We start from the raw sequence: 24,288 nt of genomic DNA on the forward strand, positions 1-24,288 counted from the left end.
ATTGTTGTCACACTGCAAATATTAGGTTGATGCAAAACTAATTGCAGTTTTTGCCATTATTTTTAACAACAAAAACCACAATTACTTTTGCACCAACCTAATATGTGTTTTTCTCCTTGGCTGAAGCTCAAAGGTGAAGGAGCATATCTTATTCATTGTTAGGAGTTTTCAAGGGGACCTCTCTGTTTCCTGCCTGATTTCTGCACACAATGAGAAATAAAAGACAGGAAATGGGGATCACACTATTACGATCTTTTGTTGTTGTTGTTGTTCTTGTTTTTTAGATTAAGACTAAATTAGAGAATTTAGCTTTTGCGTGAGACTAAATAGCCCTGTTAGGTGAATCCAGAATTAGGCTGTCTCACCGGCTATGCAAGGACCACACAGGTAGGCAGGCTTCCCTACAAACGGTAGAAGAGTCTGTCCTTGGCGAAGTGGCTCCGTAAACTTGCTCCCTAGAAAGCAGCTGTCTTCCAGGAGAAAGAAGAGCAGGCTTGGTTCTACAGCCCAGTGTTTTCCTTCCCACATTTGCCAATCAGGGGCTCATAGGGAAACATCTCCCTTCATCCAGCCATGGAGTGAGGCAGGGGTGTTTTACCTGCTAGGATTAAACTCTTGGAGTGCACAGCCTATACAATTTCAGAAAACCAGAGGGACAGAACCTCAGACATTAGCTATCTTGACCAGTCCTCTCATTTTACATATGAGGAGACTGAGATCCAAAGAGAAGGGACTTGCCCAAGGTCACTTCATTCTCACCTGAGTGATCTGTAACTTTAATCTGTAATTTTCAAGGTAGATAGGTACTATTGAGTAATATTGATTAATATTGCCTGCCACCCCTTGGCAATGCTGCCAAAATTCCCAGCCCCATTCTGGAATGATTACTCAGCTAGAACCCTGGGATCCAGGTGCTGTAAGTTTGGCCCCTGGGATATCCTGGCATGGGCCTGTAATTGTGGATTAAGGAAACCCAGTCCTTGGCTAACTCAATTCTCTCCACATAATGAAAAGAGGGAGAAGTGAAATGTCAGGAGAAAATACACATTTAATGCATTTTAAGGAGCCTTGTTTACTTTTGAATCCTGGCCTTTTTTTCTGACTTAATTCTTGGCCACTGTAAATTACTTCAAAAAATGACTTGAGAATAGAGAAGGGGCAGGGAGGCTGAGAAGCTGTCTTTAACATTTTATCTTCCTTTGGCATGATTTAGGATTTTAATTCTGAAGCACGACAAGGAGGAAGAAACGGCTCTTGGCCGCAGACAAGCAGAATCACTTTAAATGAAGATAGAGTGTTGTGCTTCAGAATTTCCTCTAAAACTACCTAAAGAATAAAGCCTCTCCCAGCACTGCTTAGAATAGAGGCCATTTCTAATTCCTCATTAACGGGAATAGGAACAAAAGTATTCCAAAGCAAAGACTTACTTGAGTTCACTGCTAAAGCCACTACATCAAGCTGGAGGTGTGGGGGGAGAGAAAAGGCTGAAAATTAACATCATTTTTGGAAAACAATCACTTTAAATGCTTTTGTAACTTCATCACTATCTACCCGGGGAAAACATTATTATTCAAGCCTCCTATGTGTCTCAGAGTCAGGAGCTTCCAAACCAAGAAAGGAAGAAACGGGCGGGTTATTTACGAGTTCCCTCCCTCTCGCAGTTTTAAACCACTTCAAAATAAACCCGTTTGTTAAGTCTCGGGGACCAACGCTGGGCGAACCAGCCCCGCTCCGCAGGGGTCTGCGCGGCTGGCTTCGTCCGCCCCCTAGCGGACCCGTGCGATAGTACAGCCTCTGCCCCAGAGCACAGCGCGGCATCCAGACGCTGTCCGCGCGCTCATCCTCGGCGGCGCTGCTCGCTCACCTCCTGTACCCATCCAGCGACCAGCCAGGCTGCGGCGAGGGGATTACAACCGAGGCTCCAGAGTCAGAGATCTCAGCCTAGCATCACATTAGGTGCTGCCGGCAGGCCATCCCAACTCGGGCCGGGCGCAACTGTCCCTGGGGCCGTCAGTCGCCGTGCAACTTCCCTGGGGGGAGTCAACTTTAGGTTCACCTGCGGACTCGGTGCAGGTAGCTGGGTGCTAAGCAGGGATGGACGGGATGGCTAGGGCCGGTGGAGCCATCGGGACCCGAGTGGAGGTGGTGGGGTGCCTCACACTCCTTGTTCCTGGAGGAGCGCGGGGTGTTCCGAGAGATTGTAAAGTGACTTCTCGGGATTGAGACCCAGAGTCCTTGATTATCTGGGTCCAAAGCGCAGGCCGGGGGTTCCTGAACCTTCGAGGCTGCCGGGCTGGGGAGGAGCTCCGCGGGAGGTGTCTATGCCAGCATCTGGGAACAGCGCTTGGGCATCCCGGGTTTGAGGTAGGGGTTCCCCCAGGAGGGACTGCGGAACCGGGTTTCCACCGAAGCAGGTGCTGTGGAAGTTCAGGTAGTGACGGCCGAGCGTCTCAGAAAGTGGGTTTAGATGGGGATGGCCCTGAGCTGGGGTTTCCCAGGCAAGTGGCTATTTGGGGATTCCCGGAGGAAGTACTTGAATTAACGTTTACTGGGAGAGGGGCCGGTATGGGGGTCCCGCGGGAGGTGGATATGCTGAGGGTCGGAGCGTGGGGCGGGTAGGTAGTTTGGAGATCCCTCGGGGAGGTGGTTTGGTTTTAGATTCCCAGTCCCGGAGGAAAGTGGCCGATTTTGACCCTCCCTTCTCCCCCAGTGGAAGCTGCTGAACATCCCAAGGAACTGGCACGCTGGGGGCTCTGGGCTTGTGGCTGGTAGAGGATTCCCGCTCATTTGCAGTGGCTCAGAGGAGGGACCTCCAACGGGGATTTCTGGGGTGGCGGCTGAGGAACCCGAGGCCGGCGGTTGTGCCCCGTGTTTCAGATGACTTGGGTTCCTGGGAATGGAACAAACACGCCCTACCCGCGTCGGAAGAGAAACGCGGCGGTCTCCTCACGGCCCTCCCGGTTTGTTTCAGGGTGGACCCAGCAGATCCGTCCGTGGAGTCTCCAGGAGGAGCCCCAGGCGCCCGTACACCCTCCGACACGCCGGATCCGGCCCCGCCGCGCCAAGCCGTAAAGGGCTCGAAGGCCGGGGCGCACCGCGGCCGCCAGGGTCATGGAGGGCGAGCTCGCAGCCAACTGCAGCACTGAGGCAGTCAACTCCAGCGCCACGCCGCCGGGGGCCGAGGACAACTGCACCGCCGGACCCCCGCGGCGCAACGAGGCCCTGGCGCGCGTGGAGGTGGCGGTGCTCTGTCTCATCCTGTTTCTGGCGCTGAGCGGGAATGCATGTGTGCTGCTGGCGCTGCGCACCACGCGCCACAAGCACTCGCGCCTCTTCTTCTTCATGAAGCACCTGAGCATCGCCGACCTGGTGGTGGCAGTGTTCCAGGTGCTGCCGCAGTTGCTGTGGGACATCACCTTCCGCTTCTACGGGCCCGACCTGCTGTGCCGCCTGGTCAAGTACTTGCAGGTGGTGGGCATGTTCGCCTCCACCTACCTGCTGCTACTCATGTCCCTGGACCGCTGCCTGGCCATCTGCCAGCCGCTGCGCTCGCTGCGCCGCCGCACGGACCGCCTGGCAGTGCTCGCCACGTGGCTCGGCTGCCTGGTGGCCAGCGCGCCGCAGGTGCACATCTTCTCTCTGCAGGAGGTGGCTAACGGTGTCTTCGACTGCTGGGCCATCTTCATCCAGCCCTGGGGACCCAAGGCCTACATCACGTGGATCACACTAGCTGTCTACATCGTGCCGGTCATCGTACTCGCTGCCTGCTATGGCCTTATCAGCTTCAAGATCTGGCAGAATTTGCGGCTCAAGACCGCTGCAGCTGCGGCGGCAGAGGCGCCAGAGGGCGCGGCGGCTGGCGATGGGGGGCGCATGGCCCTGGCACGTGTCAGCAGCGTCAAGCTCATCTCCAAGGCCAAGATCCGCACGGTCAAGATGACTTTCATCATCGTGCTGGCCTTCATCGTGTGCTGGACGCCTTTCTTCTTCGTGCAGATGTGGAGCGTCTGGGATGCCAACGCCCCCAAGGAAGGTAGCCAGGGCTGGGAGACCCAGGAGGAGGGAGCCTGGTGGCTGGGGGACGCCCTTATCTTGCTGCCTCAGAATGTCCAGGGGTCTGTGAACTTCCTGGGGGGATAAGAGGGTTTGAAATCCCACAGAGTCACTGTTCCATCATCCCTTGGCCAAGTTACTTAGGGCAATTAACCTCCCTGAGGCTCCACTTTCTCATCTGTGAGGTAGCAATAAGGATAAAAGTACCAACTGTCACCGGGCATAGGGGCATGCCATGAGAAAATGCAGTTAAAATCTTTAGCACAGTCCTTGGGCTGCATATGGGCTGTATGGTTTACTGTGGTGGTGGAACAGGTTCAAGGGACTCCATCTGCTTTCCCACGTGGTTAGGAGGAGGTAGTTAGGAGGAGATGGCAGAGGTAAGTTTGGAACCCCTGGCCAGGCTCAAACTCCTTCAAGTTTAAGTTCACATTAAGCTGAACTTCCACTTTAAGTTCAAGAAATCCATTTGAAGCCAAGAAGTCTGGTTTGGACAAGGACAGCCTTCCAGGGGTGGGCGATTTGTCCAGCCAAGCCCCTGGTAGTTGAAGGGGGTGCTGGAGGGCAGAGGATTCCAAGGGAGAGGTGAAGACAAATCCCCGAACCCCTCATCCAGTGGAGGTGCTGAGTCTCCATGCAGAGAGGTGAGTACTGCAAGAAGCGGTGGGCAGGCTTAGGGAGGAGAGTGCCCAGGACTGAGACTTCACTTCTACTACTTGGGGGAAAGAGAAGAAAGCCTGGAGGGGGACATTCAAGTTTGAGGGGGAGGCTGGGTGATTTCTGTAGGCGGGGAATGTGCCTTCCAGGTTGGAGGACTGCTGAGGACAAGGCTGAGGGTGGGGCAATTGTCCATTCTTGGCCTGTGCCAGAAAGCTAGGAGGAGGGCGTAGAAGAGGGCGACCTAGGGAGAAAGCTTGGAGGAACAGAGGCACCCTAGGGCTCTGGGGTTTGTGACTGGTGCTGGGTGGCTGTCCCCAAGGCACAGAGCACCAGGCAGCTTCCTGTCACTCCCTACCCCACAACCCCTTTCCGGTAGCTCATGTGGAAAGAGCAGGAGGGGTGATTGCTGGTGGTGAATGATTTATAAGTTTTTGTTTGAAGGTAATTCCATAACGCGTGCTGGATGCTGGGGACTTCAAATGTTTGTAAAGAAAGACCAAAGGATTTGCTTTCACCCTTTTTGCACTCCAGACACTGCAAATGTCCCATTTCTGTGTGCATTCACCACTGCGCCCAATAGTTTCAAACACATGCACCTGGGAAGTTGAAATTTCAGTGCCAGCTGCTTTCATTCAGTTTGGTAACTTTGCTTTGGTCCTTTCTGGAAATCACAGACTCCAGGCTTTACGGAACCCTCCCAGTTAGCTCAGTGTTTGCTTTAGTGGCCAAGTCACTGGTTATTCAATATTTACTGAATGCGTGTGGCTCCTGGTCACACCTTATAGAGAGGGTTCTAGAGCCCAGAGAGGGGAAGGCATTTGCACTAGGTCACACAGCAAGTCAGAGGAAGAGCTGGCATTTCCTGTGCCAGGGTTCTTATGAAGGGCACGTGATGAGGGAGTGGGGTTGGAGGCAAAAGCCAGTAGTAGAAGTCTCTAAGTAAGGCCTTAGGCCACACCTGTTTCCTGGGCTGATCTGAAGAAACCAGATCCAGGTCTTGAGGAGCTCGAGCACCAACTGTCAAGGAAGTGAAACCAGCACCCCTTGGAGTAGATGCTGGAGAGATGTGGGGTCTAGTCCTCCTCCAGCCCTTACTAGCTTTGGGATGTTAGATGAGAGATCCCTTTATTCCCCTTGAGCCTTAGTGTCTTGCTTTTAGAATGAAGACATTTCAGCATTCAGTTAATTGATTCAACAGATATTCCGCTCCTCTCTCCTTGGGGTCCCCTCGCCTCTCCCATTCATGTCTCGAGTCTCTGGTGATTTTTCTCCTTCCCTCTCCTCCCAGTTCCCTCCTCTATGGCTTCCTGCTGTTCAGCCCGTCACCTGTACTCCTCTTCTCACTGTGTGTCCTCCCTAAAGAAGGAGAGTGTATGGGCAACACCCACATCACATGTACCATGAAGCAAAGTTTAGATCTTTTCTACACTTTAAAAGCATGCCAACAATTGATTTCTTTGTCTTAGAAACAAAAGAGAGAGAAACAAACAGACGCACACAGATCCTGGCCAGAGTGGAGGTTATAGGCCTCTTGAGTGTTTGTGGTCCTCTGAGGATTTTCCTGGGGATGAGACCTTCAGTAGAGATGGGCTCCTGCTCAAGCCCAAGGGGCAGGGAAAGAAGAGGACTTTAAGTATTTCAGGTCCTACTTCCCTTTGCTCCTTTAGGAATTCACGGGGAAGGGTGGGTGTTGCATGAAAACCCCGGGGCTTCTCTTGGTCCTCCTTGGCATTTTGTCCCGGGTGCTGAGAAGAATCCAAACACAGACTGGCAGGGATTCATGATGCTGCTGCAGCTGGGACCTCCCCGCTACCCCAAGCACACAGCCAGGGGCAGGAGCCCAGTCCAGATGTGAGTACCCCATCAAACACCGAGGTGTCGACATGGACTCTGGCCACCACCAGCCTGGCCACATCATGCCCAGGCCTCAGGGATGCAGGGGTCAGAGTGGCTGTGAGCTCAGTTAGAACACCAGCCGTGTGTCCACTTGGCCTTAATTTGGATAATTGCAAGTAGCAGATGGAAGTGGTGTCTACATCACTTTCGAGATACCTCTCAACCCAGAGGCCACCAGCAAGTGCTAAGGAAGGAATAAAAGAGAACCACACTCGAGCTACCTCAAGAGGTTGTTATCGGAAAAGTGGAATTAATGCACAGCCTCACTTTCCTTTCCAAGAGGACAGAATTTAGAAGCAGAAATATCTAGACTGGGGCCCTTACTCCACTCATCACCTGAGGAGCCAGTACTGGAGCCTGTGGCTAACAGTGTGACGTCATGCTTGTGACGTCACACATGGGTCTGTTCCTGCTTTATCATGAAAACCCCAGGGAGGTAGGAAAGCTTAGTCAATGGCCACCATCAAGGCTGCCATAGTGGGTGGGATGTCACGCCTCTGGTGGCTGCAGATGTGGTGGCCTGGGGACCCAAAGTCTCTCTCTCCTTCAGTGTTTGCTCTCTCTTTTCCATCTCTCCCTTGAGTGACTTCATTCCTTCATACACCTTCACAAATACCAAGGGCTGCCTTTGTGGGTTTAGAACTCACCTTGTTCCAAAAGTAATGTGCAGTGGTGGACAAAAATTTAGGTAACTTAACAAGATAAAAAATATATGAGGAAACTGAGATAAAGCAGGCGGTAGGGAGAAGAAAAGGAAAATAAAAATATTACAATAATAGTAGTAATAATACTATTAATAATAATAAAGTCTCTCTGTGTATAGACAAGCTCTACATGTGGTTACTTTTTATAAGTACCAAAGAGGAAAACTTTGAGCTTAAATATTTCCGTGATTCGGAAGAAAGAGCCAATGGGAGCATCTGAGTAATTTAATGAGATCTATTTTTCAAAGCAGCCGGATGCTGTCGGGTGCTGACTTGATGAGGCTGGTGAGACTGGATGCCCCACGTGGGGTTTGATGAGCCCTTTATATATCTTCCAGAATTAAATTCCAAAGCCAAAGATTTGGCACCAGCCTTTTCCCTTGAACCCAGTGGCATTTGCTATGCTGCTGGTTGCAGGGGCTCTGACCCTGGGGCAGTTCTGAGGGAGGAGATGAGGATGAGGAGGGAGTTTGGTAGAGTGGGGCTGTTTGTATTTCTAGGGTTGGTTGATGTTGACTGAGTGTGGTGGACAGGATATGGGGTCTCTGTCTCTAGTCTTCTCCTTCCAGCATCTCCCTGGTAAAACGCCCAGTCTGGTGTCCTTAAGCCAGTTGTTTTACCTGCTCTGTGCCTCTGCCTCGTCCTCCGTGTAATAAGGATAGCATGGCTCACTGCGTGGGGTTGTGAGGATTAAATGGTGTGACCCATGGCCCCTTCCTGATGGACAAGGTGGGGATTCTTGTCTTGAGCCTGGGTGGAGGGAATGGGAGTGGACAGCAGGCACAGGGAGGCTGGGAGGTGGGAGAGAAGCTTGTTACGGCTGGAGAGGTGGACTGTGAGCCCTATCACAGCAGGGACACTGCTTGTCCTGTTCCTTACTTGTTAAGCCCAAATCCAATGTGTGGCCGTTTTGTGGCACAACCCCAGGGGATGCCTTTTACTCCAGGGGGTGGCTTTTACTCCAGGGGATGCCTGGTACAAGGCTGCACAGTCACTGATAGCTCAACCAGTGCTTGCCAAATACATGGAAAATAGGAGCAGGGAGGTGAGTGAGACGGGGTAGGGATGGGCATGAAGAGCTGGACTCAGGAGGAATAGGGACTTTCTAAGTAGCCCTCCAAAATGAAACTGGCAACCTGGGAAAGAAAGGAGCGCCCCGTCACTGGGGGCAACCAAACATCTGTCAGGAGCGCTGGACGGGGAGGAAGGCTGACAGGCACAGGAGTCCTAGTTTGAACCGTTTCCCCATCTGTAGAATGAGCTTCCTAGCCCCTCCCTGTTTCCGTGGGACTGAGGACCATCTGGCATGTCCCGTCCACCTTTCCTTTCTGTGAATGCTGTGCCTGAGGTGTGGGGGACCAGGCCCCTTGGAGGGGCTTGTTCTTGAGGTGACCCAGCGATGCGGAGAGCATGGTGGACCGGCAGGAGGAGCTGGCACAGGATATTCACTCTGGGCCGTGAACAGTGCACCAGCTTGGCCCTTCTGGGTATAAATCACAGTGAGATGGACAGTTAACTTCAGACTCGGTAATTGTGTGTTCTTTTATGTTCTTAGCTAATGTTAATATTTTCCCTTTGGGTTTCTGCCCTGAGGTGATTTCACTTCTTTTCCCTCCAAAGTTTTGATAAATAACAGCTAAAAAGACAAAAAACAAAAACCAAAAAACTCAAAGAAAAACAAACTCCAAACCAGCCTCTTGGGTGAGGCCCTGTTACATCATGTTTCCATTTGATGGCTGGGTTTCGGGAGGGGTGAGGAGGGGAAGAGGGGTTGTGGAGGGCCTCGGATCAGGGGGAGATTAGCAGGTGCCCTGGCTGCATCACGCTGTCTGTGGAGGCTGGATCAGGTCTGTGGCCCGGGGCTGGCATGTCTGAGTGTGATCTGAGGCGCTGGCCTACCTGCTGACCTTCACACCTTGCCCTGGCAACTTATGGAAGCAAAGACAACCCCACGGGGCTCCCTCCCAGGGGCTGAAGCCAGACCGTATACACCAGACCCCACCTGCCAGAGCCCCCAGCCCCCGGAGACAGTGCTGAGAAGTAGCCAGTCCCCTTCTGGGACCTGGTCTTGTTGCCATCTGTGTCATTTGGGGCAATGTCTCTTGATGGCCTCTGGACCTCTGCCATTCCCATCTGAGCAATAGGGATAACAGTTCATGATGGAACTCGATACCCTCTCTGGGCCTCAGCTTTAGTGAAGGGAGGAGTGGGATTAGTTGGTAACAGCAGCCACCACTGACTGAGTGCCCACTCTGAGCAAGGCCTGTGCCCGGGTCATTTCTGCTCCTCACCCTAATGCAGCAAGGCAGGGGCCCATCATGGCTTTTCTACGGATGAAGAAACCGAGGCTTAGAGAGGTGTGACCTGCCCACGATCACCGCTGAGTAAGTGATGGAGCTGGGATTGGAACCCAGTCATCTCACTCTAGAGACTGACACACTGCATGACTACCCCAACTCCCTGCCACCCTAGGCTAGCAGTTTTCCCGGCGATCTACACCTTCACCTTGGGGATCTCCTGGATGCTTGTTAGATCGCTGGACCTGCCCCAGATCCATGGAAGTCGAGCCCTCCCCCACTGTCTGGCCCCAAGGTCCTGACATCTTGGGCTCTTCCTGCAACACCTACACACACACCCACCTAGGTACACATCTGCTGATGGCACTGCCCCCCCCCCCCCCCCAGCACTCTGGGTTCAGTGCCACGCCCCTCGCATCCTCCCTGTGTCCACCAATTCCATCATCTTAGCTGCACCACATGCCTCCTGTGGGCAGTTTGCTTTCTCTTTCCATTATCACCTGCTTGGTTTAGAGTATGATTTTTCAACTTTGCCACTACTGACATTTTAGGCTGGATAATCTTTGGCGTATAATATCTTTGGCGTAAAGATAAGGCTGGATAATCTTTGGCGTATGTGTATGTGTGTCGGGGAGGAGCTGTTCTGTGCATGGTAGGATACTTAGCAGCATTCCTGTCCTCTACGTGCTATTTGCCACTAGTAACCTCCCTGCCAGCTGTGGCCACCGAAACTGTCTCCAGACATTGCCAAAAGTTCACTAAAGGGCAAAGTCATCCCTGGTTAGGAACTGCTGGCTTAGACCCACTGTTCTGCTTTTTAAACTAATACCCAACAAATGAATATTCTCTTGTTAGCACTGCCCTGGTCTCTGGACAGCCTGCCTCATGTACCCCAGCCAGGCTCGATGATTTGCCACTTTCCACAAGTTCCTGTGGCCTTGCTGCTTTTGCACCTATGCTAATACTGTTCGTGCCATGGGAACACCCACCCCAGTTTCTTCCATGGATTCCCATCCTTTGAAGCCCAAGTCCAGTGTGTGGGCTACTTTGTGGCACAACTCCAGGGGATGCCTTTTACCTCATGGTCTATGAGCAGGGTGTTCCTAGGAACTGTGCAGTGCACAGCCTGAACGAGTGAGCTTGGCAGCCTCATCCAGTGCCCCTTTCAAGAAGCCATCTGTTTTCCCACTTTGGAGGGGCTTCTTCCTCTGAATGCTAACTCATTCATTCAAAAAACAGTTACTGATGCCTTCGCAGGCTCCTGTTCACACAATCTCTGCTTTCATCTGTCAACCCCCAAGTGAAGAGAATTGACAAGGGGCCCTCCCAAGCCCTTGCCCTCCTGTGGCCAGATGCTAGCATGCATAAATGTGGGACAGTCTGGTCAAGGTTGGTCACAGAGTTCTGGGCACACCCACAGACCTCTGGGAGGGACACCCCCAGTTTCTGCGGGGTTAGTGTCAGGTGGAGCGGCAGCCCCACACACTTCAGGTATGGGGCTGAGCCTGCCCACAACTCAGGTTTCTGGGATTCAGAATCTCAGGTTTCCGAAGTTCAGAATAGGGCTTAGGTTGTAGAGAGGGTGGAACATCCTGCTGGTGCAAGTCAGCGCAGCTGATGGAGTGGGAGTTATTTTGGGCACAGACCTAGCATTTTAGCAAATGGGCTGCAGTTTCAGTTGGCGCATAGTGGCAAGTCTAAGGATACTGGGAACAAGAGTATTAAAAGGAAAGAGAAACAACTGTCTCACCTGGAGGAGACTGGAGGGCTGGTGGAAGGTTCTAGCTCTCATTTAGAGGTACCCTAGACTGGGTCTTGTCTAAGGTATGGGTGAGAGGGAGGTGTAACCAGGTGGTCTCCTGTGTCCCAGCCCCAAGGCCCAAATCCTTACTCCTGATTCCTGCACTGAGGGGCAGCCTCTGCCAGTATCTCCTTTTGTGCTCAGCCGGGAGCTAAGGCTTCCTGCCCTTTAGCCAGATGCTTCGAGACTATGGGCCTCTGCCCTTCCAGCCCATATCTCCCATCCCAACAGCACTCTTGCACATTCTGTTTCTCTCCCTTTCTCTCCACCTGACCATACCTGAGTGTGAACTTAATTTTCCCAGAGGGAATTGCATTTGAGTCCAGTCACCTTATTGGGAGGCCATATCCTGTGGTTGAGCAGGGAAATTATTTGTAGCCCTTCCAACATACCGGCAGCAGTGGCTGATTTATCAGGACCTCTTGCCTCTAATTTCATGCTTCAGTTCAATTCAGTTCCTTATTGAACTCTTCCTATTTTCTAGTAGCTGTTAGCAGCCTAAGGACAGAGCCACCAATAAGACACAGTCCCTGGCCAAAGAGTATCAAAAAATAATGACAATATGATGGAGTGATGCTGTTATAGAGGTATTTATTTACCAAGTACTGCAAATGCCCTGAGATGGCATTAGTTGATCTGTCTTCCTGGGAAGAACTATCAGGAGGGTTTCAGAGGGGAAGTATCATTTGAAAAGGGTTTTTGAGGGATGAGTAGGAGCTTACTATGTAAAGAAGCAGATGCACATTCCACGCTGAGATCAAGAATGACGGACGGTTACTTTATTCATTTCTTCTTTCCTATCTATAAGATTTGAGTCTGTTGGAAGGAAGTTGCTCAAACTTTAATGTGCATTTTGTTAAAATGCAGATTCTGATTCAGTAGGTCTGGAGTGGGGCCCCAAGAGTTTGCAGTTTTGACGAGGAAACAAGTGATGCCTATCAGATGCCCTGTAGCCAGCCACTGGCTACATTTTGAGCAGCAAAGCTTTAATATATTATCTTTTACCAGCACTCACTGTTTGCCTTTACACATGTGGTCCAGATTGGCTGGAGGGCCTTGTCATTCCTTGAAGGGTAGTGAAGGGCTGGTCGTTTGCAGGGAGGCCCTGGCTTGTCTTCTTCCAGAATGTGGTTATTCTCGGGCCCAGCCCAGTGAGTTCAGCACACCTACCAGATTGGAGCAGTGCTGTCGGAGAAACCCATTTTCAACTCTGTAGCCCGCCCGTTTGGCTCTTCACCCACACCTTGTGCTACACAGGCTGATCACACATCTGTGATTTTTAGAAAAATCTTTTCTAAGAAGGCACCCTATAGTATATACTGCGACTCAATCTTTCTATAAGCATACATTCAAAAGTCATTTTCTTAAGAAATGGCCTTCCATAGTTTTGTTCCCAGATGCCCGCACGGTCCTGTAGGAATAAGAGACTTAATGTCTGAATTCCTGGTACTCTGGGGAGGCCCCATAGCAAATGATTGGTTTCTCAAGTGCAGGCCTTTTGTAAAGTTGACGGGTTTGCTTTGACCCAGCCAATCTCGACTGTACGTCTTGGAGTCATGTGAAACGTGCCAGTAGCCTCAGGAACAGCACAGCCCAGAGAGGCCATGGCCAGCTGCCTGTCAGCTGTTCTGGGCTAATTTGGGGTTTCAGTGCTGGGGTGGAGAGAGTGCCGGGAAATCCGAACAGGGGAGTTCCTGGGGCTTGAGGAAAGCCAGGCTGGGAAGGATGGAACGTAGATCTCTGCCTCCTACCCCTCCACGAATCATGGTGCCACGTAGAAATGCAGAGTTGATTCTCCCAGGGGCAGAATTGCCCAGCAGGGGATATTGGCGTTTGGTGTGTGGCTGTTTCTGCTCACATACCCCGCTTGGCACATAAGAGACTGCACTTGAAAACCACCCCTAGTCCTCAGCCTTGTGCCCAGCAGCCCCTTCCCCAAATGCTTTACCCCCTGTTTAATATTCTGCTGGTCTTTTCAGTCTCTCTCATCCTGAGTCTGGAAATCACTTGAGGGCAGGGACTGCCCTTAGATCCCAGCACCTACTCAGTGCATGGCATGGAGTGGAGGCAGAATGAAAGGATGGATGTCTGACCTCTTCCTCCTCCAAGAAATGCCATAAGCATGAGACCAGCAGCCCCCGGGGAGTCCGGCTGCACAGCACCTCCTCTTCATCCTCCCTTCCCAGCAAGGACGGGAGAGAGGAAGTTTGCAGTCCTGGCATACTCAGGGCTCGATCGTGGGGCTAGATGTGATTTTTATGGCAGGCAAGTGGGATAGACATGATTAGAACTGGCTTTTCCATCGAAGACCCTGAGATCCTGCTCCTGCCCACCGTTGCAGCAACCTTCCCTTTTGGATTTCTAGGTCACCGGCAGAATAAGTTTTTCCAAAGTTGACCGTTAGAGTTCCTTTCTTGTCAAGTAATTCAATCCGAGGGCTCTGGGGTTTGATTTTTTTTTTTTTTTTTTTTTTTTTAGCTTTTGAGCAGTGTAGGAAAAATGGGCTGAGGATGATTTCTGTAATTGTTCTGGGATTGGGAGTCTCCAGACTTGGATTGTAAAGAATTGCTGTAGCTGGTCATAGCTCACAAGCATTAATACTAATATTAATAACAATTACTTGAAAAAACACTTTGCCAGTCACAAAGCCCTTTTACACTATCTTTAATTTTTTTTTCTTTTCATTTTCTCAATAGCCTTATGTTTACTGCCTCCATACTACAGATAAGGAAACTGAGGCTCAGGCAGTAGATGTAGTTCAGAGAGTGATTAGGTGGGAGGGGGATCCAGGCCCCAGGGCTTTGCGTGCAGATCCTGAGTTCCTGGGTTCTCCTCCCTGCCTCTCAGCCAGTGTTTCTGTGGGCCAGGGGCTCCCACTGTGAACAGCTTCCTTTCCTGAGGGACCCCGGAGAAGGGTCAGGCCCATGAGGACTTGTAGGTCCTCCTCTCTGCGCTGACTTCATTGTGGTTGCATTGTGTGGAAATGGGGAGGGAAGCCAGTCTCCCCGGTAGCTTGGGAGCGGCCATGGCCCTTCAGAGAAGCCCAGATGAAGGCATGGGTCCTGGCCTTTGCACATTTGCACTAAGCAGTCATTAGGTGTGGCAGCTCCTTTTGGTCAAAGGCAATGCCCAGAGAGGAGCTCAGCTGTGAGCATTTGGCAGGCAGCTCTTGAACAGCTGGAGGAATGGGTGCCCAGGGGGGACCACAGCATCCATAGCATCAAAAATGGGGAATGGGCAGTGCTTACTCTCAGTGGTGGACCACATTTGTTTTGGGAACTGGGAGGTTGCTCTCTGTCCCTCAAATGATAGCATTAGGCAAACTGCCTAACCACCTTCTATCGTGGCTTTGGGACAGACAGGATTCACTAACTGGAACCAACCTGGCCTGTGAGGATGCTAACCTGTTTTTAAAAGTAATCAGTCTTCATTAATGTGTGAACACAGGGTGACTTGCTGTGTGCCCTTGGGGAAGTGACTCTCCTTCTCTAAGTTTCACTTTCCTCATCTATAAAATGAGGGTAAGGCTACTTTGAAAACTGTACTCTTCTGGGCAGGCTCGAGCAGTGATTATGAGGGTCAACATTGTCACATCCTCACATGGAAAATGTGAAATGTAAGGACAATGTTTTCCATGCTTTGTTCTGTTCCAAGTCCTCTGTAATCCTGTGAAGCCTTTCTTGCCACCAGAAAGGGGAATGCTATGGCCTAAACAAGATAGAATAAGTGCAGAAAGCAGGTTGAAGTGGAATCCGTAGTCACTCACCTGCTCAGTAACCATCAATGGCTCCCTATTGCCCATGCAGTCAAGTGGGCAGACTCTGCCTGGATTTAAGATCCCCCTGTCTGGTTCCAAACCATCTTTCCAACCTCTTCTCTTGTGAAACTCCACCTTTCCCTTCTTGCTTCCTGGGAAGTCCCTGAATGATCTTGGCTGTTCTCAACCATGGGCCTTTATTCCTGCTGCCTCACCCTTTTGAAATATGCTCCATAGTCCCTGTTTTGTGTTCCTAAATAGATCTCCCTGTGATGGTAGAGCTTTGAAGTGCTGTTCCTGGAAACTTAGTGACTTGGGATGACTAGGATATTGACAAATTAAGAACAGCCAAATGTGCCCTTAGTGTTGGTGACTTGACATGAGCAGGTTCAGCTTAGAGAGGGCCCTTCATCTCCTGAGGACCCACTCGAGGTCACTCGTGTCTATGGCCACCAGGTGGGATCAGAGTTGCTGGTTAGACTTCTCTCACCCACACCAGCCTCTTGGAGGCGGAAGGATTGGTGGCTACTCAGGAATTCATTAACCCTTTTCTTCTTTGTTGTTGATGTTTCTGTAGTTTTTTTTTTTTTTAAAAAAAAAGGATAAAAAATTGGAAAGATCCAAAGAGTAAAGAGTGAGACCAATGGCTTACATGAACAGATAAGATTGTGCCAAATAACTGTGTCCAACTAGGCAAAACACGGTGTCTTTCTGTTAACTTCGTTCCTGATGTTTCCTTCTATCTCATTGCAAAGCTTTATACACCTATGTCCTTCCCTTTGTGGTTGGTAGTTTGTAAATGTTGACTTTTGCATGTTGCATGTTGATTTTTGCCTCTTTCATTATTTCTAAGACATTCTGTTTTTAGTCTTGTGGGTGGATTTTAATATTGTTGGTGAAATATTGCACCAGAGTTTCTAACTTAAATTCATCTTCTTAGCCATCCAAATCAAAGCAAATTTCTTAACAAAATACTTTTTGTTAAAAGCAATGAATTTAGTAATATTGGTCATTTTTCTTTCACTTTTCCTCTTTTCTATCGTTTATTATTCTAGTACTAAGAGTTAAATTTCCATTCTTTGCTTTCTAAAAACTCTCTTTTGCAAGAATTTTGTTTTCTGTCTGTCGTAGCTTGCTTTTGTTCCAACAGGTGCACCAATTAATTAGACCAGTGGTTCTTAACCTTGAGGGCGCATTAGAATTACAACATTCCTGAGCCCCACCTCCAGAGGTTCTGGGGTGGGGCCTGAGAATGTGCATTTCCAGCAAGTTCCCATGTGATGTGTCGCTCTGGGTGGGGGGGAGCCCACTTTGAGAGCCACTTATGTAGACTTACCAACAACCAACCGCCTTTCCTCGGTGCTTGAAGACTTTGCTGATAAACATCTCTGTTCTCTTCATCAGCGGCCACATCTAGATTTTGCACCTCTCTAGCATCCCCAGTGAAGAGTCCTTCCCTGGATTTAGCTCTTGAACTCTAGAGTTATTTGTCAAAAAATTTTGCAGAGCAGACAGAAAGAAGACTAGTGGATTTTCCCCACCTTCTTTCAGTTGCCTTCACACACAAGGAGGTGGCTGAACAGAATTCCTAGCTGTTTTCCTTGTGGGTTTCTGGAGATGTTGCCTGGCCTTGTCTGTCATCAGGAGATGTATGATTGTTCAGATTTAAGGCCATTGAAAGAAGCCAGATTTTTATCCCCGTGCTTGAAAGTACCTAGAATTAGGAATTTTTTCTTCCTCCTTGAAGTTTCGGTTTGTGACAGGCAATGTTTTGAAGCTGATTTCTGATGATTAATTTCGACTGCAACTCCATGAGTCCTCAGTATAGTAACCTTTACAGAGTGCTTCAGATAATTTTCATGTCACTTTCTTTTTCCTGCATGAGTCTTATTGTCATGTTGAAGTAGTGCTCTTAGGCATAGCTTCATGGAGATGCTTTGATCATCTCCACAGTTAATCAGCCATGAAGATGTCATACATTTTCTTGCTGCCACGCCTTTGCTGGTGCCATTCCTTCTTCCTGGAGCACATTTCTTCCCTGCTCTGCCTGGAAAAACCATAGGCATCTTTGGGAATCAGCTCACATGCCCCGTTTGTGGGGCCGGCTATGACTCTCAGAGTGTCACCCCCTTCCTGTGCCTACGTAACTCACAAGATGTCCACATCATGGTGTTTCTCATTTTATTTGATTGATTTGCCCGGCACATGGTCATGATAGCAGCCATCATTTATTGGGCACTCACTGTGTATCAGGCACTCTTTAATCCTAGCAGCAGTCCTCAGAGGTTTGAGCACTGTCCTTATGCTCACTTAAAGATTAGGAAACCGAAGCTTCTTAGGGACTTCAAGTAACTAGGTGCTGGTGAGGCTAGCATGAAAACTGGGTGTTGCAGCTTCTGGGTGCCGTGCTTGTAGATGCTCGAAATTGTAGGCACTCAACACTGGTTGGGTGAGTGATGCATGAAAAGGTGGCTGTGATAGATAGAGGGAGGTAGGCAGTGGGAAAGCTGCTGGTGAAAGAAAGGCAGGGACAGTTCCAAGCCTGGGCTGAGCCTAGTGGGGAAGGTTTGGAGGACAGCCTGAGGGCATGTCCAGCACAAGGAGGAAGAAGGAAGACAAACTTTGCCTCTTTAGTACCTCATCTTGTGAGTCAGGATGTAGTACTTGGACAAGCCTGTCACTCAGGAAATGGTGTTTAAGTCAGATAGGTCTGGAAGTGTCTCCAGTGTTAATTAATGCCCTGTTCTCCTTTCTCCTGCCCCCACCCCCTCAGCCTCGGCCTTCATCATTGTCATGCTCCTGGCCAGCCTCAACAGCTGCTGCAACCCCTGGATCTACATGCTGTTCACAGGTCACCTCTTCCAAGAACTCGTGCAGCGCTTCCTGTGCTGCTCCGCCAGCTACCTAAAGGGCAACCGCCTGGGAGAGACAAGTACCAGCAAAAAGAGCAACTCGTCTTCCTTTGTCCTGAGCCATCGGAGCTCCAGCCAGAGGAGCTGCTCCCAGCCATCCACGGCGTAACCCACCAGCCAGGGCCAGGGCTGCCTCCTGAGGTTCGGGCTGTGCTGGCATAAGTGGTCTGCCCCTAAGTGATGGCGTATGTTTGTGTGTAAGGTACCTATCAGTTTGTTTCCCTCCACTCCTTGGGGTGGCTTCAGTGGGGTAGAGAGTGGTCTCCATGATGGGAGATGATAGGGGACTCAGCCATCAGGCAACCCCCTCACCTCCTACATGTACTTCTGCCACCCTGAACCCACTGCTACCCTGGGCAGTGGGTGGCTTATTTTTTCTCCTGGACTTGCAATTTCACGCCAGTATCTTTTTACTTCTTTATTCCGGGCTATTGTGAAAAGCAGGAAATACAGGATTGGTGACCAATTGGGTCAGGAAGTCCAGTGTTCTGGACTTGGGGTAAGGAGTGGGGTTGGGACTTCAGATGGAGAGGGTGGTGTTAAGATCCTCCTGACCTCAAAGTATATTTGCCTTTAAGTGAACAAATGCTGGGGTCCTTGAGGACCAACTTGTCAGAGGGTAGCACTAGAAAGGGATTACCTTGTAAGACCATCTGGCACAGTGGACCAATTAGAACTTGGGTTAAAAATGTTTAAGAAGCTAATGTTTAAGAAGCGTTTGGGAAAGAAAAAGAAATAAACACATCCAGATTGGAAAAGAAGAAGTAAAACTATTTGCAGATGACACCGTTTTGTATATAGAAAATCCTAAGGAATTCACACACACACACACACACACGACGCACACACACACACACAGCTTATTAGAACTAATAAGCAAGTTCCTCACGGTTTCAAGATACAAGATCAATATACAAAAATGAATTGTATTTCTTTATACTAGCAACAAACAATATGAAAACAAAGTTAAATAATTCCATTTATAATAGCATCAGAAAGAATAAAATAGGAATCAACTTAACAAAACAAGTGCAAGACTGAAAACTACAAAATTTGGAAGAAATTAAAGGAGGCTTAAATAAATGGAAAGATATCCTGTGTTCACGGATCAGACTTAGTGTTGTTAAGATGGCAATACTATCCTAATTGACATATAGATTCAGTGCAATCCTTATGAAAATCATAGCTGGCTTCTTTGCAGAAATTGATAAGCTAGTCCCAAAATTCATAAAGAAATGCAAGGGACCCAGAATAGCCAAATAAGCCTTGAAAAAGAACAAAGTTGATGGAATCACACTTTCTGATTTCGTAATTTATGATAAAGGCACAGTAATCAGCTCAGTGTGTTACTGGTTTAAGGATAGACATACGGAGTAGAATAAAGAGTACAGATATGAACACTTATACTTATGGTCAATTGATTTTTGACAAGGTTCCCAAGACAATTCAATAGAGAAAGAAGAGTCTTTTCAACAAATGGCGCTGAGACAATGATATGCATGTGCAAAAGAATGAGGTTGGACCTTTACTCACAACATGTGCAAAAATCAACTCAAAACGCATCCAAGATCTAAATATAAGAACTGAAACTAGACAATCTTAGAGAGAAACATAGACTTAGATCTTTGTAACCTTGAATTAGGCAGTGGTTTCTTACATATGACACCAAAGACACAAGCAACCAATGGAAAAATAGGTAAATTGGACTTAATCAAGATTTGAAGCTTTTGTGATTCAAAAGGCCCTATCAAGAAAGTGAAAAGATAACCTGCAGAATGGTAGAAAATATTTGCAAGTCATATATATGATAAGGGACTTGTATCTGGAATATAGAAATAACTCTTATAACACAACAATAAGGAGAAAAATACATCAATTAAAAAAATGGGCCAATGATTTGAATAGACATTTCTCCAAAGAAGATATGCAAATGGCTAATAAGCACATGAAAAAATACCCAACATTATGATTCATTAGGGATATGCAAGTCAAAACCACAATGAGATTCCAGTTTACAATCACTAGGATGGCTACAATAAAAAGATGAACAACAACAAGTGTTGGTGAGGATGTAGAGAAACTGGTAGAAATTTAAATTGATGGGAACATAAATGGTGCACCTGCTTTGGAAAACAGTTTGGCAGTACCTCACAAAATTAAACATAGAGTGACGATATGACCCAGAAATGCCACTCCTAGGTATTTGCCAAAGAGAAATTAAAACATACATACACACAAAAACTTGTACACCAATGTTCATAGCAACATTATTTAAAATAGCCAAAAAGTGGAAACAACCCAAATGTCTATCAACTGATGAATGGGAAATAAAATGTGGTCTATCCATACAATGGAACATTTTTAAACTCTAAAAAGAAATGAAGTACTGACACATGCCACAACATGGATGAACCTTGAAAACATTATGCTAAGTGAAAGAAGCCAGTTGCAAAAGACCACGTGTTGTCTGATTGCATTGAAATGCAATGTTTAAAATGGACAAATTTATACAGAGAGAATATAGATTAGTGTTTGCCAGGGCCTGGAGGCTGTGGGAGATGAGGTGTGACTACGAAGGGTTTGGGGTTTCTTTTTTGGGTGATGAAAATGTTCTGAAATTAGTGGTGATGGTGCACGATTTTGAAAATATACTAAAAGCCAATGAACTTTAAAAAAATAAAAATAAACAAAAAAATGTTCAACAGATGAATTCAGAGAAGGCCAGCTTGACAGATGAATTCCTTGGAATCTCTTGCCTCTCAGAGCTTTCGTTTCTCTATGTGGCTCACTGCTTGAGAGGGATCTTATGGTTTTCTCACTTGATTTTGCTGCAAGAGATGATGTCTCTATTTGGCAAAAAATAACAGCAATGATAATATCCCTACTTTGTAAAGGCACAAGTGATGCCTTGTAGCTGCAGGTTGTTATGTTTTATATAAAATAGAAATTCACTAGGGGTGTCAGAGGTTTTTCTTACCTAGTGAACATGTTCTCAAATGTCCTCTCAGCCTTGAGGTTAGGACATGAACAGGTCTAAGAAATACTTTGTCACTAAATACAGGACACTATTGATCAGAGGTTTACTGTCAGGGACTGGCCAGCTCAGTGCATGGTGGGGCGCCTTTTAAGTTTCCAGACACATTGTTGTACTTACTGGGATACAGCGGGAGCACTCTCAAAGGCCACAGATCCATTCTCTCTCTTTATAACACACTTTCTTCTTCCATGCTGCAGTAGCCACATAGCCACACACATGCGCATACACACACAATAGAATGAGCTAGCATTGTCTAGATGTTCTGGGAGAAGAGAGGCATGCACTGAAATGTCCATGTTCAAAGTCTAAGGATTTAGCACAAGGTCTTCAGTATTACCTGGAGATTGAAGATAGTATCATCTTTGAACTGCAAGGCACTGCTCAGTGTTGCTGGGACATGCATGAAGAGCGTCAACACCAGCCAGTCCTTGCTCTTTGGGAAGCTAACAGGATGCTGTTCTGGGGCCTCTGTGCCCATGTACCGAAACACTCGTGTGCTCTGGGTGCAAATGCAGCAGTGGTGGTGTCTGTTAGCATCCATGCCTCACTGCCCACCAGCCAGAGATGCCCGAGGTCTCTGCTGGTCCCAGGGAAGTTGCCATCCTAGAAGCCAACAGAGGCCACTAGGTATCAAAGGGACAACAACTCACAGTAGATTTTCTGACCAGGAGCACAGCCTTCCTAGAAACCCTGGAGTTATGAGATTATTGGACATCAGAACCAAGTGGGATGCTTTGTCATTCTCTTCATGTGAAAGCTCTGGCGGGTACGTTGGGTCTCATTATGCACAGGAGTCTCTTTTATGGCAAATAAGTGACATTCAATTTCAGTAGTCCCATTGGATCTCCTTGAGAGCATTTTCACCATTTCTTAGTCTTTCCCCAAATAAAGTCTAGAAAAATGAGCACAGGGGTTCTGAATACTACCTCAGGCTCAGTTTTTGGCCTCCTCCCCAGACCTCATGCCTGAGGTCTCCCAACCACCATTCCCTACAGTTTCAGACTTGTTTACAACCATATGCATGGTTGGGGTTGCCAGGAAGTGGGAGCTACAGATTGTCTTCTGCAGTGTTTCATGGCTCTGATCATCAAAAGTGAATGTGGAAACTCTGAGTCTTATTTCCTTAGGCGCTGAAAAAAAAAAAATCTGACACATACTTTGGTCTCCTTTTGGGTTGAGTCTATGTTTTGCCACTTCAGGAAATGTAAAGGGACAATGCAGGCTATCTTTTAAGAGAATCCTGGTTTCAAAGTGTTTAACCCTTTTTGTATTCAATAGCAATGAAATGCCACTTAAGGCAAAATGTGAACACCTTGATTTTGTTCTACTGTGGTGACCTGCTCTGGCACTCCTCTGTAACTGTGCCGGTTGGTGAATGGCATGGCTGATCATAAGGTGTCTGCTTCATTAGCTGCTTGATAGAGACTGCACTTAATAAACATTTGTTTCCATACATTGCTTTGTCCCCGTTCTTCCTCTCAAGAACGGTGACTGGAACACGTGGCTTGTAGAACCCAGAACCCTGCAGGGCTTCAGAGCTATTGGCCTGATTATGGCACAGGTGCATGGACTGTGGCAGGATGTGGAAGGGGGCCCTGGTCCCATTCTCTGGAATCACAGGTGCACTCACTTGTCAGAGTTCTGTGGGAAGATGCTCTTAAGATTCAGGAACAAACATTTGTATGATGTCCCCGAACCTGCTCTGAACCACAGTGGAACTCTGGGGTTAATAGGATTCTAGACTGTTAACCTTGAAGGAACACTAACACATATTTCTTAAAAGTGGATTTGGGAGCCATCTGCAGCATCACAAATGAGTTTGTGTTAAAATGCAGATTCCTGGGCCCCACTACTGAATTAAACTCTGGAGCTAGAGCTTTGGAACCTGCATTTTAAACAGGAGTCCCTGGTGGTCCCTATGTATCTTATGAGAGGGAATTCCATCCTCCTGCCTCAGGCCCGTTCTCATCATGCCCTCAATATGATTTTCTGCCTGCTACTTCTCAAGGGGATTCCTGCAGGGAGAAGAACTCCTTGGACACCCATGCATCTCAGATGTGTGTCCTGCCTCCAGTTCTGTGAACTTTGTGGGTAATTAAGCACCGACCATAGTCTGCCCTTAGAGAAAGAGAGTGAGCTTGAAAAATTGGAGTCATCGTCAAATCCAGTTATAACAAATACCAAGATGGCAAATTCTCTTCATAACCCAAGATTCCAAGGCTGAAACGGATAGCCTTATGATTTCAAGACACATTTGAAAGGGCAGGCCCTTTCAGGAAGACATAAGTAACATCAGCCTTAATCCTTTTCAGCGGGGGGAGCCTAGGCCTGCTGAGCCCCCCAACAATGTGGAAGAGCCCCAAGGGAGAGCAGAGGCGGCAGGCTGGAGCCACAGCAATAATGCTGGCTAGGTGGGCACTTTTTGGCAAGGTTGCTGACTTCTCTGGACTGTAACTTTCTCATCTGCAGAAACAAGGGATGAATGATGAAGTGTTTGGGGGTAAAATATACTGATCTCTGCAACATATTTAAACATGCATAAAGATGAGATTTGTGGGATGGAGAGGGGTGGATAGATGGACAGGGACGTGAGAAAGCTGGCGTAGAAAAATGTTAATGGTAGAGCCTAGATGGGTAGGTAGCTGTTCAACTTTTCTCTGTGTTTGAAATTTACATAAGATGTTAGGAGAAAACCAAAATTGGGTAAAATTTTGGAGCCAAAATGCACATTAGAGATCATTTTGTGGATGATGAAATTGAGGCGGAGAAGGCAACCAGGAGCAGAAGCAGGTCTGGAACCAAGGCTACCTGCGTCCTAGTTCCCAAGCTGTGTGCAGTCCACTTCACCACACCGTCTCCCAAGACCACTGGGCTCATGGCCAGGCACGAATAATGTCTCCGAAAACCTGACAAGTGCTGTGGAACCTTAATTATATGAGACTTAAATGGGCGTTACATGAAAAGAAAAAAAAAGGTCAGATAGAATTGGGGGATATTGGTCTAAACAGACTTGCAATAGCTGCCTCTTAGCAAATGATCTTCCCTCACGTCCGGGCATGGGGGCATCGTGGTGGGGCTGGGGGAGAGCGAAGGGCCACTGTGCTCCGTGGCTGGGCTGTCTTTTCTTTCTGGCTTCCTTACAACTGTGTGCTCTACTGCAGGACTTGTCAG

General features: G+C 48.3%; 1 protein-coding gene across 1 annotated transcript; it reads left to right on the forward strand.

Moving 5' to 3' along the window:
* Positions 1–1,672: 1,672 nt before the first annotated feature.
* Positions 1,673–22,570, forward strand: OXTR (oxytocin receptor). Its single transcript, XM_073009904.1, has 3 exons — positions 1,673–1,956; positions 2,972–4,033; positions 17,942–22,570. Exons 2-3 carry the CDS (start codon positions 3,112–3,114, stop codon positions 18,187–18,189), a joined length of 1,170 nt encoding a protein of 389 aa, XP_072866005.1. The 5' UTR covers positions 1,673–1,956; positions 2,972–3,111; the 3' UTR covers positions 18,190–22,570.
* Positions 22,571–24,288: the final 1,718 nt, after the last annotated feature.

The sequence above is a fragment of the Chlorocebus sabaeus genome, chromosome 22 (genome assembly GCF_047675955.1).
Source record: "Chlorocebus sabaeus isolate Y175 chromosome 22, mChlSab1.0.hap1, whole genome shotgun sequence".
NCBI classification, from domain to species: Eukaryota; Metazoa; Chordata; class Mammalia; order Primates; family Cercopithecidae; genus Chlorocebus; species Chlorocebus sabaeus.